General features: G+C 35.7%; 1 protein-coding gene across 1 annotated transcript; it reads left to right on the plus strand.

Moving 5' to 3' along the window:
* The first annotated feature begins 828 nt into the window (after positions 1-828).
* LOC109241130 (putative RNA-binding protein Luc7-like 2) lies at positions 829-18,212 on the plus strand. The gene is made up of 13 exons (XM_019407852.1): positions 829-1,116; positions 6,814-6,866; positions 7,444-7,612; positions 7,737-7,800; positions 8,276-8,355; positions 8,777-8,930; positions 9,846-9,907; positions 10,082-10,144; positions 11,881-11,939; positions 12,285-12,366; positions 16,707-16,750; positions 16,855-17,073; positions 17,966-18,212. Exons 1-13 carry the CDS (start codon positions 970-972, stop codon positions 17,982-17,984), a joined length of 1,215 nt encoding a protein of 404 aa, XP_019263397.1. The 5' UTR covers positions 829-969; the 3' UTR covers positions 17,985-18,212.
* Positions 18,213-18,875: the final 663 nt, after the last annotated feature.

The raw sequence follows: 18,875 nt of genomic DNA on the forward strand, positions 1-18,875 counted from the left end.
TAATATTAGAAATAGTGAGTCATTAACAAACTTAGCATATAATGAGTGATGTAATTAAATTAAAATTTCGTTGTTGAATGTGGTTATAAACTTATCATGTTTCCTAATCTTAAGTTGCAGTGGAACTTACTATTATTATGTTGGAATTTGACATATGTTTAAACCATTTTCTTTATTTTTTTGAATTTTGAAAATGTGTTATATTCATGGTTCCAATTTACTTGTTTTAGTATTATTGACTCACATTACATGTTGTTCATTTTTTAGTTAGAGTAGAATTGATATATTAGTTTTGTCAAACATTTGAATAATGTTATAACATTATATTTATAGATATTAATTTATCTTATCAAACATGAATTCCACGATGTTCTTACAAAAGTATATTTTTAATTTTTGTAAGTTTCTAAACTAAATATTATTAATTTAAAAAATATATATAAATTATTTTTATAATATTAGTTTAAATATATAATTATTAATTAATGTATATTCACGAAAAAGATATACATCTTAAATACAAATATAATATTATTTATACTTATAAAAATTTATAGGCATATATTTATTATATTAGATTTTAAGTTTTGATAATTACTTAATTTAAAATTTAATCAACCTGTGTAATTACACTTGTACAACCAAACATATCGTCATAATTACACAACTGTATAATTACTAGGCTATATATTACTACCATAATAATTACACAAATTCCAATTACTTTCCGAACACACTCTTAATATGATAGGAAAGGGAAGTATATATCTTTCACCAAAAAGAAAAGGAAAAAAATATATAAGAAAGAACAATGGAAAAAGGAAGAAAACAGCCAATTTGCCAAACCCTATAAAACAAGCGCACTGGAAAACTGAAAAGCTTTCAAGGAGGAAGACTGAAGAAAAAAACCCTTCCACAGACTGAGCAACTCAAGCCTGAACAGCGGCGAATTTCAAGCGTTCATCATCAATGGACGCCATAAGGAAACAACTGGATGTGTTAATGGGAGCCAACCGAAACGGCGACGTAACGGAGGTCGATCGCAAGTACTACGACCGTGAAGTTTGCCGTCTCTTCCTCTCCGGTCTCTGCCCTCACGAACTCTTCCAACTCACTGTGCGTAACTGTTAACACCGCTCTCTCTCCATCTCTGCGTCTACCTGTTTCCTTATTTATGTGTTTGTATTTGAATCCCTAGTTAATTTTTGTTTTTGATAATTAAACAAATTTGAAGCCTTAGATTGAAATATTGTTGCTCTATAGAGATCTTACCTTGTGCAAATTAAGTGTTCTCCGACTACTGATGGGTAGGGGAGAGTGAACGTATGTACAGCTTTCCCTTGCATTTCAGCTGTTTTGTTGCCTTGAGTTTGTTTGACTTACAGGTCACGAAAGGATAACCTTTACCTCTGTGCGTGCATTAGTAGACTATGCATTTTTGGTGCATTTTGGCTGCAAAAAGGGAAAAAAAGAAGAAGAGGTTGGAGTTGGAACAGCTAGTTTGCTACATAATTGCTAAACTGAACTCATAATTAGATTTTGAAAAGCTTTATTCAAAAAATATACATACGAAGCCCTATGTTAAGGTTATATTGGGTTTGTTTAGCTGGAACACCAAGAACATGTGTTAATATGGTTTCAGGCAGTGTCATACCTTAAGATCAACTTCAGGAAATGTGAGATCATACTAGTTGGAGAGGTTAAGTATGTTGCAATGTTAGCACATATTTTGAACTGTAAGGCTGGGGCTTATCACACTACCTACCTTGGCTTGCCAGTAGGTGCTTCAAATAAGGATCAAACAACATGGAACCTGTACTACAAAGGATTGAGAAGAAGCTTGTGGGACAGAAACGATATTTGTCCTAAGGAGATAAAGAAGTACGTGAGCACTTTATCGAGCATTTGCACTTATTTTATGTCATTGTTTCAAGCTCCGGCTAGTGTCACGTGAAAGTTGGAAAGACTTTAGAGAAACTATCTATGGGTTCGATGATAGGGAAGTTTTCACATGGGTTGATGGGAGATCGTTATTACCCTTAAGTGTTGGAGTGGTCTTGGAAGATCTACGGGGTTGTTTGATTACAAGGACAAAGGAATAATTTCGAGATAAAAAGCGGGATTAGTTTATCAAAGGCGAAAAGTGCAAAAAAACTCTAAGGTCTGTTGGGGCTTTATGCGCAAAGTGCAAATAAAGCGTGCGCTTTAATGAAAAAAGGCGCAGATGGAGAAAAACTACAAATGTGTATGTGTAGTCCAAGACTAATATCTATAAGCATAAATACCAAATATCTGGTCAAAGAAATTGAAGAAAATTTACGATAAAGTGAAATATTAATTCTTTAGTGTTGTGTCTTCCGGATTACTCTTGTTAGCAAGGAAAAGTATGCCTTAGAGCCTTGATGACAACACTGAAGCGCCCGTTAAGCGAGGCAAAGTACTCAACTTGTTTTGAGTCTCGCTTCAGGGCTTATGCGCGCCTTTGATAACACTGATTCTGGTAAAAGCTACCCCGAGGCTGTTTGTACCATACTCTATGTGGGATAACTATCCCAGGATAGAATAGCAAAATGACACATTTTCGCTTCTCGAAAGCGCTTCTCCCAAAGACTTTTTAGAAAGCCAAGACTAAAATTGGATTAAAGTTTATTCAAACGTATTTAGTGTAAAGCCAAACATCGTATTATATTATATCCCGTATGTTCATTTTTAGTTCAATGAATCAAACATTTCCAATTAATTATAATTATAAGCTATGTTGCGCGTACTCTCCAAAATACTGCCGCACCCGTGTCGGATTCTTCAAAAATACACTGCTTTTGGAGAATCTGACACGCACCCGGCAACATTTTCAAAGAGTCCGAGCAACATATATTATAGTACATCAACTAAATAATCCTGTCATTCCTGCCCCTAATTATCATTCTAGCTTAACTTGTTCAAAAATCAATCGACTCTAATGGTGTTCGACAAGGTCGTATTAGGAAAATGGTTATGGAGATTTATGATTGAAAAACATTCTTTTTTGAGGAAGATAATAGTGGAAAAATATGGGGCCTTGGAAGGGGGTTGGAGGACTAAAAATGTCACTATTCCTCATTTGTGCGTACAATGGAGGGATATTTAAGGGATGGAAAGAGTCTATTGCCGATGCGTCAATCAAGGTAACGGATGGGAGGAGGATGAGTTTTAGGGCAAAAGTGGTGTATGATAACATTTTGAGAATTATTTCCCAAATATTTACTGAAACTCATGCCCTGTCCATCTGGTCCGATGACTACAAGATGGAGAAGTAGTTATAAATTTGAGGTTTAGAAAGCATTTTCAAGAGTAGGAAGTGGCAGAGTTCCAAAGCCTGGTTGGTATGCTCCACAATGAAAGCACATTACAACAATGTATGGAGCGGTGGTGCGGGGAGTAATGGAGTATATTATGTTAAGTCTTATTATGAAAAACTTCTCATTATGGAGGAGGTTGTCTTTCCATGTAGCTCGATATGGTTTTCTAATGATTCAAGAAAAGGGTGCTTTTTTGACATGGCTAGCCGTAGAATGGGGTGGTCTTGATGGCTTAGAATGTGAGGAAAAGGAAGGTTGCTTATCTCAGCTGGTGCTTTATGTCCAAGTGGTCGGGTGTAGATGTCCACCATATCTTGATGTCTTAGAATCTGACGGAAAAAAAGGTTGCTTATCTCAAGTGGTGCTTATGTGCAAGGGGTGAAGATGTCCACCATCTCGTCATACATCGTCCTATAGCTCTAAGGTTATGGTGGGAAACTCCTAGGCCTCATTTGTTTTTTTTAAGATTAAGACGTCTGAATTTGAATACACATATGAATATCAAGATGTGTATTAAGATTAAGACATCTGAATCTGAATACACATATGAATATTAAGATGTGTATTAAGATCTGAATACTAAATGATTAAGACTGTTTGATTTTTAACATCTGAATGTATAAAATTTATCTTTATTTGAAAATTAATAAACATAAAATTCAAATAAAATACTAATTAATCTAATATTCTATCAATAAAATATATAATTTTTTTAAATATGGTAGTTGCTGGTGGTGATGGCTAACGGTGGTGCTTGTGAATGCCGACTAGAGGCGCTGGTTAGTGGTAGGTTTGGTCGATGGTTGTGGTTCAGGGTGTAGCTAGTAGTGATTAATAGTGGTGGCGATTATGATTGAGGATGATGGTGGTGAGTGGTGATAGTTAATAATGGTGGGTGGTGGTGGTAATTGTGATTGAGGAAGGTGGCGGTGGGTGGTGGTAGTTAATAATGATTTGCAGTGCCGGTTATGGTTGTTGATGGTGATGGGGTGGTTAGTTGTGATAGTTGAGGTGGATGAGTGTTGTTTGTATTTGAGAATGATGGTGGTGGGAGTGGTGCAGATGGTGGGTGTTGGTAGGAGTGTTCATGGTTCGGCTTGGATCGGTTTTCCCCTAAAAAGAAACCAAACCAAGTAAGTCGGTTTTTTAAAATATTAGAACCAAACCAAACCAATTAAGTTGGTTTTTTCTCGATTCGGTTTATGTCGGGTTTTGTCGGTTTTTTGGTTTTTTCGATTATTTGTCGGTTTTTTCTTAAATATAAGACATACACTACCAAACACATATTCCGGCGACCACATTTTCAACGTAACACTATCAAATCAATTGCCCTTTGAGAAATCTATTATTTACTAAAATATATTGATGATAATCGAATCAAATAGTGATGAATAATTTAAGGACTCAATTAAAAATATACTTTTTTTTAACATGAAATGGATTCTTACACTTAACAAAAGAAAACTACCAATCAAACTAGAATATAAAGGTAAAAAACTGTACTAAAAGTGCAAACGATTAACATTCACCATAAAATTTTTGAAACTTTGTATAAAAATATAAATATATATAGGTGTAATAATAAATTTGAAATAGCTACTCCTATAGTCGGTTTGGTTCGGTTTTTTTCGGTTATTTTTTGATTAAAACCAAAACCAAACCAAATTAGATCGGTTTTTAAAATTCAAAACCAAAATCAAACCAAACCAAAAGTATCGGTTTTTTTGGTTGGTTTGGTTTGGTTTTCGGTTTGGTTCGATTTTTCGGGTTTTTATGAACACCCCTAGGTGTTGGTAGTCGATTATGGCGGCGGCTATGATTGAGGATGATGGTGGTGGTAGGCGGTGACGACAATTAATAATGGATATAGATGATAGATCTTAATGAAATTAAGTCTATTATGGATCTTAATCATACAGACCTATTCTGACCCATTGAGTGGTTGTGAAGTAAAAAAAAACAAACATACTTAATGATTAAGATCTGAATAATTAAGATTCAGACTTTAAAAACAAACGCACTTAATGACTGAGATCTGAATGATTAAGATTCAGACCTCCATTAAGTGCAAATAAATGAGGCCTTAGATGGTTTGGCATACTTTGGGTGATGCTAGACACTATGAAATAGGTAATGTTCAACTGAAATTATGGTAGAAAGAGGTGAAGATGCAGGGAGTGGAGTATTGCGCCACTAGCACTTATGTGTGTCCTTTTGAGAGAAAGAAATATGCGAGCTCTTGAGGGTGTAGAGAAGAATTTTGTACGATTGAGGAGTAACTTCTCATCCTTTATGTCTTTTTGGTGCTCCCATGAAATTTCCTATGTATAGAAGATCGGGTGTCGTTCGTATAAAATCATATCTTTTTTGTAGGTTTTCTTCTTTTTTGGTATACTAGTATACATATGTTTTTTGCTCAATCTTTGATAAAATTTATTACTTTATAAAAATTACTGAGTTTGTAGACGTATGTACTATTTATTCCGTTTTTAGCACAGGGTTTTTAATTACATGGGCTTTGGGAGCTTTTTGCGGTTTAAAGACCTTAGATTTTTGATACTCCACTAGTCAAAATAATAAATTTAAAAAGACCTTAGTTTTTAGATATTTCAAAACACATTTGGTAGGGAGCCCATCGGCTAGATGTGATGCTTTTTATTTGCATTTAAAAATATTCGAGTCTTCTCCTGTTTGAGGTCGGTCAATTTTGTTAAATTTCATCGTAAATGAAAATTCTTCTAGAGTTTTTTCTTTTTAATTTTTTGTTGATGAAGTCATACTCCTTCCATTTGATGTATTTTAGTTTGACTCTTCATTTTGTGTTTCTTTGTTTGTTTATGCTTGGAGTTTAAGAATGTAAAAAAGACTTTTGATTTTTGTGGTCTTAAACCTAAGGTGTGTATAATATACCAAAAATACCTTTTAATCTTGTGGTTTTAAGCATGGCATGTCATTCCTATAAAAGAGTGTCATTAAGATTTAAGGATATAATGGCCTACTTTCTCTACATCTCAATGCCCAGCTAAACATGACATCATCTACCGCAGCTGTCCTTACCCGTTGGGTACCATATAGGTTAAGCGTTGTCCACCATAATTGACTCGTTCAAGTATGAAGATGTGAACTAGTGAAACTACAAGTTTTAATCAGTAATGCTCTATGCTTATAAAGGAAAATGATCCAATATTGTTCATATGATACCAAGCTTTATTTAATCTAAATGCAATAATTTTTGTCAAGTGAAATCAGTCAATGATTTTTGGATAAGGTGAAACTAGTCAGTACTAAATGGTCAGCTGCAGATGGTATCTTCACTATTTTAAAAAATAAAGAATATACAATAGTAAATCCTTGATGGGCTGGAGGGCGGAGTTGTTCAGTTTTTTTCTAGGTCTACACCCTTCCTCTGCATTTCCTTGTTGGTTATAAATTTTGTGCACTGATTTTTCATTTTAATTTCTTTCTTGTTGTGCAGAAAATGGATATGGGGCCATGCCCTAAGGTGCACTCTTTGCAGCTGAGAAAAGAGTATCTTTCTTTGACGTGTATACTATCATTTTGCAAGTGTTCCATATTCATGTTTTCATGCCCGTTAGAACTTCAAGAATTAATATCTTAGCCATGCATGGGCTATTAAGTAATACTAGAATTTTTTTTATGTCTCGATACATGCTAGATAGGCTGGCTGTTGTCGCAGGTTGTTTAACTATACAATTTTGTTTCTTCATATATTCTGTCATTCTCCTTTTTCTTTGATCTTATTTACAATTCAATGAATCACTGTTCTACTTTTTTTTATGTCAAATGATTATAGAAACTATTACAATATTGCTGGCCGACTGCCTGCCTAGTTGCTGAACTGAGTCATTAACTAGACGTCTGTGAAATATATTATGGTCGTTGTTAACACGGATTTTCTGTACATCAGTGCAGTCCTTCCCCCTCAACCCCTCCCCCCAAAAAAAAACCAAAACCATCTGCCCAAACATAAAAAAAGAAGAGAAATGTACAAGATATGTCCTTATTGAGAGAAAAAAAGATGCACAAGAGATGCTGCATTCTTTGATCAATATTGCTTCTTGATCATTACCTTAACCTTTTCTAGATATGTCGAAGCAAAAGAAAAGGGTCAGGATAACTATGACAGGGACTTGGAGGATGCAATTGATAGGCTGATTGTTGAGTGTGACAGGAAAATAACTAGAGCCCTTAAACGGCTTGACGAGGAGGATGCCAAAGCTGCTATTGCCATATCAGTATCTGAAGTTACTCTGGTAATAGTCAAGTGTCGGGCTCCAAGCTCATTGTTTTCTTTTGTTGGTCACTGGCACTTCCTCTTTGCCCTTCCTCTGTTTACTAGTCCTTGTTACAAGTGTTGTCAACTCGCCTAAATTGCAGACACCGGAGATTGATGAGTTGTCAAAGCAAATCAAGGAGAAGTTGAAAGAAGCTGATGTATATGGTAAGCTCTTTTAGGCTTTCTATCTAAAAAAATGGTAAAGTTCTTTTAGGCTTAGCTGACTGTCTGCATCGGGCAAGCATGCTTATGTGGTCTTGATTGGCTATTTGCCAATATAAGGTTGCTTATATTTTACTTTTTTCATTATATATGAAAATGACAAGTTAGCGAGGCTCGCTAATCTATATACTGCTTGAGCAAGGGACAGTTTAAAGGAGTAAAATAGGCTTGATGATTGGTGGTGATATGATAACATTTGTTGTCATTTTGTCTTAATTACATAGTTCAGTTTCATACTGGGATCTAGCCTAGCGTCTTACAAACTTAACTAACATAAGTTTATAAGAGCCTTAGTAAATTTGAGCGAACTGAATTGCTGAGGAATAAAATGTAAAGTGCTATTATTTCATGCCATTTTCTATCTGGTGAAGATCTTTTTGAGTTGGCAAAGTTCTTGAACAATCTATTTTCTTTGTAGATCTTGAAGGCAAGACAGATATGAAAATTCGAGCTTTGGAAGAGGTTGAAGAACTCAGAACTAAGAGAGCAGACAAACAGGTACAGGGGGAACTTGGACACATTGAATTAATTTGCTAGTTAGTCAACATAGGCAAAAACTAATGACATTGCAACACTTAATATTCACATGGCTGTAGTGTATATGGTTAGAACTCATAGGTGTTTTCTTTTATCCAATGGCAGTCAATGCTCCTTTTGGATGCATTTAACGAAGACCGAGCATCTTTACCACAGCCACTTCAGAATGGTCCACAGTTTACACATTGAATTAATTTGCTAGTTTGTCAACATAGGCAAAAACTAATGACATTGCGATACTTAATATTCACATGGCTGTAGTGTATATTTCTTGTATACGGGAGTTCTCTCCCTTTTGATTAATACAATTTACCTTATCAAAAAAAATGGCTGTAGTGTATATGGTTAAAACTCATAGGTGTTTTCTTTTATCCAATGGCAGTCAATGCTCCTTTTGGATGCATTTAACAAAGACCGAGCATCTTTACCACAGCCACTTCAGAATGGTCCACAGTTAGCACCCTTGCCTGCAGCTGCTCCAGATCCTCGCATACAAGAAATGATAAATGAGAAGCTGAAGAAAGCAGAAGATCTTGGTAAATCTAAATATCTAAATAGCTCTAAACTGTGTTGCTTTACAACCTCCAATTTTTCCACTCAAAGAGTTAGAATTCACTCTTTGATATGCTATTGACTCTCTCTGGATATGGTAGTGTCTCATTATTTTGGTTTATGTCCATGCGAGTGTATGAGCAGTTCAAATGGAAAGTAACATCAGGAAAAAAGAGTGACCAAGTTTGGGTTTTATCTTATCCGACACCCATTGTTAAAAAAAAGTGACTCTGTATTTGAAAATGCAACCTTGAGATTATTATTAATAAATACTTATGGAAATGGAAGGCTGATTATGTGACTAAAGTGAACAATAATGTGCTTTTAACTAGTTATTTGAAAAGATGTGTTTAAACATCATTGCTCGAAAATAGTTATCATCCCTTGACATCAGAGGAGCCATATTCTGCTGTGAATCTTGTAAATATACCTATGCTAATTCCAGTTCATTTGGTTCTGCATTAGGGAATCATTTTCAAATCTCAGTGTATGATTCTTATATCCATGATCTCAATTTTGAGATAAAAACACATTTAATGGGAGGTAATAGGTACACTGTGAAATAGTCGGGAATTATGTTATTAGAAATTGCCTTAGAAGTGATTTAAGCACGATGGGAACATGTGTCTTATAACCCTCAAAGTGAGTAGTACACTAGAATTACGTTATGATAGCTGCTCTATCTTTGCAAAAAAAAATGTCTTGTTGTATAGGTGAGTTAGATTTTGGAAGCTCAATGCTGAATATTATACCTTTTACAGTTTTTTGGTACCTTGGTGCACTTTTTCTGTTTCTTTCAAAGTTACCTTAATTTATAAAAAGGATGTTACAGCATGACACGATTTTGCTGAATCTTTTCTTGCTTTATCTTACATTTTTCCTCTTACTCGGTTATCTAGGTGAGCAAGGAATGGTTGATGAAGCTCAGAAAGCATTGGAAGAGGCGGAAGCTCTCAAGAAGGTTGTCGAACAGTTCTTTCTGTACTTCAATTGTGCTCAAATATAACTTTTTAGATTTTAATCTGCCCTTCTTATCTTTCTTTGTTAATTTTGTTCTGGGGCTTAAAAAACTTACCCTTGTAGTTCGACTTCATTTAACACTTCTCTCCTTGATATGCCTGTCTTCCTCATTCAGCTGCCTGTGAGGCAAGACCCTGGTCAGGATTCCTCAAAGTACACTGCAGTTGATGTGCGGATTGTAAGTCTACTTTCTACCGCTTTGATAAGCATTATTTGTTGTATTTGTTTCTCCTCAATTATGAGTTTGTGCAAGTACTTTCACTGAATTTAATCTGAACGAATAGCAATTTTATTTTGAAAATTTAGCCTGATGATTCCTTGAAAGAAGGGCCAAAATATTATTCTCTCCATTATATTTTGTGTCGTAGTTTGACTAGGCACAAAGTTTTGAAGACTTTGAATCTTGCTGTCTTAAACTATAGGTGTGTATACAACAGCAACAACAACAACAACAACAACAAAAACCCTGAAAACTAAAGGTGTGTATAATATACCAAAATTATCAAGTGGATCTTATGGTCTTAAACATACCATGTCATTCCTCTAAGGATGTATCATTAAGGATAAAATGAGAATGATGGAATTAAAAACTTAAAAATATAAAACGAAGTATTTTTTTGGGAACATACTAAAAATTAAAGTACGACACACAAATTGAAAAGGGAGTAATTTTCTGAAAGCATGGTGAGGTAGTGGGTAATGGGTTTGCTCTCTATGGTGCCTAATGCTTGACAGCCTCCTCTTTATAGCAACCAACGCCCTTCTCTAAATTTTTATTTTCTGTCATTGTTTTGCCAATTTCAAGCTACATTGATGATGTACTGGACATATGCTACAATTTTCTTCTTTTCATTGCGAGTGCAAAAAGTACTTGCGCTGTTCTGTTACCAGTGACTTCTGGAGGAAAGAATTTTAACACTTTTTTGATGATTATGTAATATAGTGAGATTTTGATGGCAACTTTTATATTTCCAAACTAAAAAATTCAAGTTGGTTTTCTCACTCTTAGTTTGAGGGGTGTATTGAATATTAAGAGAACGTTGTCTAGTTTCACACATGTATAGATTCATCGGACATGACTAAGAAATATTTTAGTAAATATTTGTTATAAGAAAATATTACAAAATATTTAGCATCCAAAAGTGTGACCTGGTGGTCAAGAAGCTGGAATGGACCGTGGGCCAGGTTCAGATCCCAGTTAAGGCAAAAAAAAGCATGTGTTTTGTTCTCATCTATTTAAGCTTTGGTGGATAGAGTTACTCTATACATGTGCTGTTGGGTGGTAGTAGGTAATCATGATTTAGTAGAGATGCCCAAACACCACAATTACAACCAAAAAAAAGATCTTACAGATTATTAAGAGTGCCTATCAGTGTGATTGACCAAATAAGGATAGGAAGTTCCAGTCAGTATGTTTTTTTGGTCAAAGGCAATTGTTACCATTATGAAAAAAGCTTGGTCAAACACGAATTTAGTGCTCAAAAGTGCTTTTCAAATTGATTAGCCTCATATAGAGCTTCTCTGCAGCAGTATTTTTATGCAAAACACTTTTAAAAAAAGTGCTTTTCAAAATAAGCAAATTTTAGAAGCTTCTTTTTAGATTTCTAATCAATCAAGTCAATAGTAACTAAGAAGTTCTCTTCTCCTTTCATACTTCCCTATGCTAATGGAAGGCTTATCTTTTTCTTGAAATGAACTGACTGGTAAGAATTTCTTGAGTATCTAAGTCAAAGATAGAACTGAAATGTTTTTTAAATTGGGTACGGTGTTACTAGAATCACGGCCTCAAGTGGGCACATATAACAAATGACTGTTCTTTGTTTCTGTTCTTGCATATATTCCTGCTGAGAAATCTCAGGATGTGGTCTTGACATGAATTTGCTATCTCTGACATGCTGTTTATAACTTTTGCAGACTGATCAAAAGCTCCGTGTGTGCGACATCTGTGGAGCTTTTTTAAGTGTTTATGACAGGTGAATGTTCCTTTTTCCTTTTCAGCTTTTGGAAGATATGCGAAGTAGCTTTTAGGGAAATAAAGCGCTACTTTGAAGTTTTGAGTGCTTCAGTTTTTGACATGGCGATTGTACCTCCTTGTCACCAGCAGGCTTTTTTGGGCCCAGTTTTTCGAGGATAAACTTTTGCCGCTAAATAATGTGCGTCTTTTCTGTGTTAATTTTATTAGTCATGTTATGCTTAGCTAGAAAGTTATGGGGCAACTTCATTTTTTGTTATCTCTACAATATTTGTTTCTTAAAACTAATTGGATAGCGTACTAATAATATCCAGCTATCCTTGCTTTTCTCATCTTTTCTTTTCAGTGACCGCCGCTTAGCTGATCATTTTGGAGGAAAGCTTCATTTGGGTTATATGCAAATCCGTGAGAAATTAGCTGAACTTCAGGTAAAGATAAGAATATCTATTTTTCAAGATTTCTTTGTTGCAGTGCAGGCCCATTTATTGGAAGTATAACAGACACTTTTTCAATGTTATATATATATATCGAGACTTGTGCTTGTTTACTTTTTTTTTTTTTTTTGGGTTGGTAAGGTATTCTTGTGCTTGTTTCCTCATTTATCTGGTTGCATAAAATGATCTCTGATTGAGTGGCTTCTGCGGAACAGTCATCTACTTAGAAATTTAAACAAGTATTTGATTTTAGTGGCTCAATTGGTAATTTTAATATTTTGATTGAGGTCCTGCTGTTTCAGTTTCTTCTGTAGAAATTTTCAATATGTATGCCCTTTTGGAGCTCTGCTATCCTCAGATATTTTCTTTTGTAGAGGTTTCTATTGTCTTTTACTGACCTTGTAGGTCCATAGGGAAAATAAGTTCTCATATAACCTCATAATGACGTGAAATGTGTGCTTAGAACTATAAATATTTTTTTTTATGGAACTCATATTAGGATATAATTTGAGACATGATAGAATAGTTGAATAAGTGACTTCAACTTGATTATCTTTGAGAGCAGGAAAGAGTTAGTAGTTATGTAAAGGAGATACTCATCATAGAGGTGAGTAGATATTTAATCCAGCAACAACTACTACACTTCAGTCCCAAATAAGTTAGGATCAGCAATATGAATCCTCACTAATCATGTTTTCTCCATTTTAATTCATTGGTTAGCATAAGTGTTTTAAAAGACGTTTTCAGGGCGAGCGCTGGGGCCAGGCGCACCAAAAATGCTCCGAGGCGATGGTCTGGGGTGAAAGTCTCGAGAGGCGTACGCCCGGTCGTTTGAGGCGCATTTTTGTAGTGAGGCGTAAGTCCCAGAGACTTTTTCAAATTAAAACAAAATTTGTTGAATAAGTCCTTCATATAATACCCAATTCGCAGTCAGCTTGTAATTACACCAAAGTTTTGAAAAGGAACTAAAATGTATTAAATTTGAAAGTCAAGACCCTTTTTATTGATTGAAGCCCTAATTTATGGTCTTTCCCAATTCGTTATCTTGTCCGCTAGTCTGCTAATATCTCCCAAAAGCAACGAATATTCAAGTTTTTTTAACAAATACAAAGGGAACTCCATTCTCTTTCATAGCAGCAAGTTCAAAGTTCAAATTGCACGTTAATCATCCTTTTTGTTCCTCCATGTAGAAAACTTTATTCTTTTCGAAATAAGTTACTTGTGCTTGTAAGTAGCGTATAATAGATTGTTTTGACTAGTTTTTGTGGGGATAGAGCACATCTATATATATTTTTTTCACATATTTATATTACTTCAATTTTTATGCAATTTTACATGTATAAATATTTATTATAATTATATTATTTTATAAAATATTTAAAATTAAATACCCATGGGGCTTACGCCCCGTGCCCGGGGCTTACGCCTCGCTGATGCATATGTAAAACGTCTCGCCTTACGGCCACGCCTTTTAAAACACTGGTTAGCATTATACAAAATAAAAAGTACTATAAGTTCTTTTTTCCCCCAAGTGGCATGAAATCCCTAATAGCACTAAGCCTCATTTGTTTGCACTTAATGGAGGTCTGAATCTTAATCATTCAGATCTCAGACATTAAGTGTGTTTGTTTTTAAAGTCTGAATCTTAATCATTCAGGTCTTAATCGTTAAGTTTGTTTGTTTTTTTACTTCACAACCATTTAATGGGTCTTAATAGGTCTGTATGATTAAGATCTATAACAGAGACTTAATTTCATTAAGATGCTATCATCCATATTCATTATTAACTGCCGCCACCGCCTACCATTATCAACTACCACTATGCCACCCACCACCACCATACTCAACCATCACCACCATCATCCTCAATCATAGCCACAACCATTGTCGACTACCACCACCCACCATCCCCACCACTCCCACCACCATCATTCTCAACGACAACCCACACTCATCCACCTCAACTACCACAACTAACCGCCCCATCACCATCAACAACCATAGCTGGCGCTGCCCATCATTATAAACTACCACCACCTACCACCATCTTCCTCAATCACAACTACCACCATCACCACCCGCCATTATTAACAATCACTACCCACCACCACCATCCTCAAACATAATAGCTACCACTACCAATCATCACTAGCTACTACCCTAAACTACACAATCAACCAAATCTACCACCAACCACCGCTTTTAGTCGGCATTCACATGCACTACCGTTAGTCATCACCACTAGCAACTATCATATTTTAAAAAATTATATATTTTATTGACGGAATATTAGATTAGTTAGTATTTTAATTCAAATAAAGGTAAATATTATACATTCAGATGTTAAAAGTCAAACAGTCTTAATCATTTAGTATTCGGATCTTAATACACATTTTAACATTCAGATATGTATTCAGATTCAGATGTCTTAATCTTAATACACATCTTGATATTCAGACATGTATTCAGATTCAGACGTTTTGATCTTAAAAAAACAAATGAGGCCTAAAAGACCCCTAGAAAGCATAAGACCTATAGTAAGCATATTAACTTGACCACAACACATCCACTAATTGGCATCGCTTATATAGATCTTTTTTATCCATTGTGTCATATCTTTCGCTAGGCCAGCATGGCTACCAAGAGATTGTAGGTCTTTTGAGAAAAAATCATTTCCATGTGATTTAGATCTACCTCATACTCTTTAAACATTTTCACTCATCATAGTTTCACATTTGCGGACCGGTACATCTGGAGGTCGACACTGGACCTGACCAAACCATCTCAAAAGACTCTCATTGTATCCTCAATGTGCATTTTGTGCTACTTGCACCTTATGGCAGATGCAGTTATTTTTAATCTTGTTTGATCTAGTATGACCGCACATCCATGTTAACGTCCGCGTTTTTTTGCTTGATTTAGATCTACCTCATACTTTTTAAACATTTTCACTCATCATAGTTTCACATTTGCGGACCGGTACATCTGGAGGTCGACACTGGACCTGACCAAACCATCTCAAAAGACTCATTTTATCCTCAATGTGCATTTTGTGCTACTTGCACGGTTGCACCTTATGGCAGATGCAGTTATTTTTAATCTTGTTTGATCTAGTATGACCGCACATCCATGTTAACGTCCGCGTTTTTGCGACACTTAGGTTATGTTGAACTTTAGCCCAACATTCTCTCTTGCATAACATTGTGGGTCTTGCAAGTGTTCCATGGAGCTTACCTTTCGTTTTTGTAGGCATCATTATATCACAACAAGATATCTGAATTTGGTAACATTTCTCCATTCAACCAGCTGATTTTAGTACTGTAACGTCTTCATCTATCATTACATTCTCATGCAAAAACAACACTAGATATCTGAATTGTTTTCATTTAGGTACATCAATCCCGTCTAATTTCACCTCAACTTCACTCTTCTTAAGCTGACTAGAGTTGCGGTGCATATACTCACTCATACTTCTTATCCTAAAATCCTTACTCTAATGTGCTTCTCCATGATTCAAGCTCTTTTTTGACACCCCTTGCTGGTTTCGTCAGTTAATATCGTCAACAAATAGCATACGCCGAGGGACGACATCTTATATTGTGTTGGTTAACTCATCCATAACTAGGGTAAACAAGTATTGGCTCAATAACGATAGAGGTGTCGGGCCACGGTTACGAGAAACTCCTTTGTATATCCTACTATTGTTCTTATGCTAGAGCGGCTGCTGACGTTTATGTATTTAAAATATGAATTTATTGGTTGAAGTGTGACCATCTCATCTAAATGCTCAAGCTAACAGAGAACATATTTTTTTTTACTTAATTATGTCTTCAATACGCTCCCTCGTGTGTGGGCCTTATATTTTTTCATGGGCCAAGCATGTGAAAATTCCTTTTGATCATGGGTGGCAGTGAAACTCGAACTCACTACTTCACCGTGCTCCGATACCATGTTAAAGTGTGTGACCATTTCATCTAAAAGCTTAAGCTGTTAGAGAGATTACACTTTTATTCACTTAGTTATGTCTTCAACACTTTTCTTCCAGCTTTTCATTGCTGAAGCATAAGTACTGATGTGCATGTTTCCACACGATCTATATAAGTATTATTGAACTGATTCTCTCTTAGGCGGGTATCAAATACATATATCTTTACTGATGGACCAATTTCTAGACCTCGTCAATAAAAGAAGGGAAAAACATTGTTTGTCATTCTGTATATTGCAAGTTTATTCCATGAATATGTGTTCATTCTAATTTCGCCGACGTATCTGTGGGAGTTTGTTATATGCTTCAATTGTGCTATCTCAAATTCTCAATGATGTCAAATTGCCAGGAAGAAAGAAACAAGAAGCGGAAGGCCATAGAAGAAGATAGGAGGTAGTGTTGGATCTCCTATTATGAAATGCTTATTCAGCATTTTTTACTTTATCTGTTGTTGCTTTTACTATCTTGTGGTCAAGTGTTGAATTTACTATATGCAGATCTAAAGAAAGAAAAAGCAGGGAACGTGATAGAGAATCAAGCAGGGACAGAGTTGATAGCCGCGAAGCAGGGAGAGATCACGATCACAGGAGTAAAGATCGCAGCTATGATCGTGAGCGTGACAGAAATAGAGACCGCTCTCGCAACTATGATTCAAGAAGCCATAGGCGATCGCGTTCACGGTCAAGAGAACGGTCAAGGGATTATGATCGCCACAGGTTCTAATTTTTTCCACTAAGCTGATTGCGTTATATATAGTTTTATTTTGTGTGGACTTAAAGATGTGAGGTTGTCATGTACCGTATGATGAGTAGCTTCCAATTCTTTGCGGAGGGCTACTGATTAGTGAAGGTGATTTACTAAGGATGTTGGGTTATTTGCCCCATACCTTCCCTAATCTGGTGAAATTTTTGGGGGAAGGCACTGTCGTAGATTTAGCCCCAATTATTTTTCAGTACTGGAATCTTAAATGTCCCTTTACATTAGTGCTTATAATCAGTGTTGCTAAAGGCTCGCATGAGACATGCTTAAGCCGTAACAACTTAGGCTTAGTGCTGAGGCACATGGGCTTCGTCTTATAAAGGGCAGCACTGAACAACTAATATAGTTGATGAAGTGATATTTTTGATTATTAAAATTACATTCTGTATGAATATATTAGTAATTAGGAGTAGAAAATTAAGAATTTACTGTAAGAAGATTAATCTTTAATTAGAGGTTTAGAATTAGAAAATCTGTTAAGTACTAATTTGTACTAGATATCCAAAAATTAAAATTGTTTTTTTTTTTCATTTGAATAGGAAGTATAAAATGGTTTTTGTTTATTTCAAATACTTTATCAAAGTGGTTTTTGCTTCATATTTTCATTTAGTTGCAGCGTTTTTTGTTTACTAAATGCGAATTAGAAATTTAAAGCTACTACATGTTTCCACCTAAATGAACTTATAATGATATTAGCAAATAAAGGTACTTGATGCAGTCACTGGTATCTTCTCTTTAGTTTATAATAAAAATGCACTTGAGAAGGGGTTTTGATTAGCTTGATGTGAGAGCACCCGCTGCTGGTAATAGGGGTTCGATATTCACCAACTGTTTCTTTTCTGTCTCCAGGCGATATGACCGCTACTAGGTGAAAGCTGTTGTGGCATGGAGAGCTGGAAAGGTGTGTCGCGACTTGTTGGATGTTTGGTACTTTGTAGTATCCAGGAGACGATGCCATATGTATTGCTGTCTTTATTTGGTCAGTTTTGGATTCTGCAGTGTTAGGTGAAATTTGAGATTGACCTTCAACGTTACATGTAACGTTTTGTGCATCAGCTAAATTTTATGGCAACGCAAGGTTTTGTATTCTTGATTACCGCTTTCTGATTGCACCTTCACTACGGAGATAATAGTTCATTGGAAATTTAAATTCAAGCATCGACCAAAAAAACCAAAAAGAAACTCTTGAGACTCCGCTGGTGAGTTCCTGGCTCTAATGTATTTGATGGGTAAATTGCACTTGATTAGCGAGTGGCTAGTGAGTTCCTGGAAATACTTGTACTTGTTTACTGCATAAACTTAGCACGTGGCAAATTGAGATGAGAGTGTATATTGGCTATGGTTGAGGTGTGCAACCATGTATTTGATGTGGACAAGTGTTTTTCAAGCTAAAATATAACACAAGTAATTGAATTCCACGCTCATCTGAAGCTTCTACCCGTCTTTAAAGGGGCTTTTTTTCCTGAACGGGTTGGGACACCCCCCCCCCCCCCCCCCCGGGGTTTGGGTTGGGTGGGGTGGATGGTAGTATTGGGGAAGCAGTTCCTTTCATCGGAGGATTGAACTTGGTTAATGTTGGTGTTTGAATTCAACGTCGGTGTTTAAGTTTGGTTGTTGGGACAGGTCTGAAGCTCAATGTGGATTTCATTTTCTACTGTAAATCACCACGGGTAGCCGGCCTCGTTATTTTCTTCTTTTGTGTTTTTGTTTGTAAGTTGTGATGTGATAATATATACTAACAATGAAGAATAACAGTACG

The sequence above is a fragment of the Nicotiana attenuata genome, unplaced genomic scaffold, assembly GCF_001879085.1.
Source record: "Nicotiana attenuata strain UT unplaced genomic scaffold, NIATTr2, whole genome shotgun sequence".
In the NCBI taxonomy this organism is placed as follows: Eukaryota; Viridiplantae; Streptophyta; class Magnoliopsida; order Solanales; family Solanaceae; genus Nicotiana; species Nicotiana attenuata.

Bases quoted from the DNA above. Each gene is read 5' to 3' on its own strand.
- LOC109241130 (XM_019407852.1), top strand. From the start codon at position 970: ATGGACGCCATAAGGAAACAACTGGATGTGTTAATGGGAGCCAACCGA. The intron at 9,908-10,081 runs GTTGTCGAACAG...TTCCTCATTCAG, and splicing joins AGGCGGAAGCTCTCAAGAAG to CTGCCTGTGAGGCAAGACCC. The intron at 11,940-12,284 runs GTGAATGTTCCT...TTTTCTTTTCAG, and splicing joins TTTTTAAGTGTTTATGACAG to TGACCGCCGCTTAGCTGATC.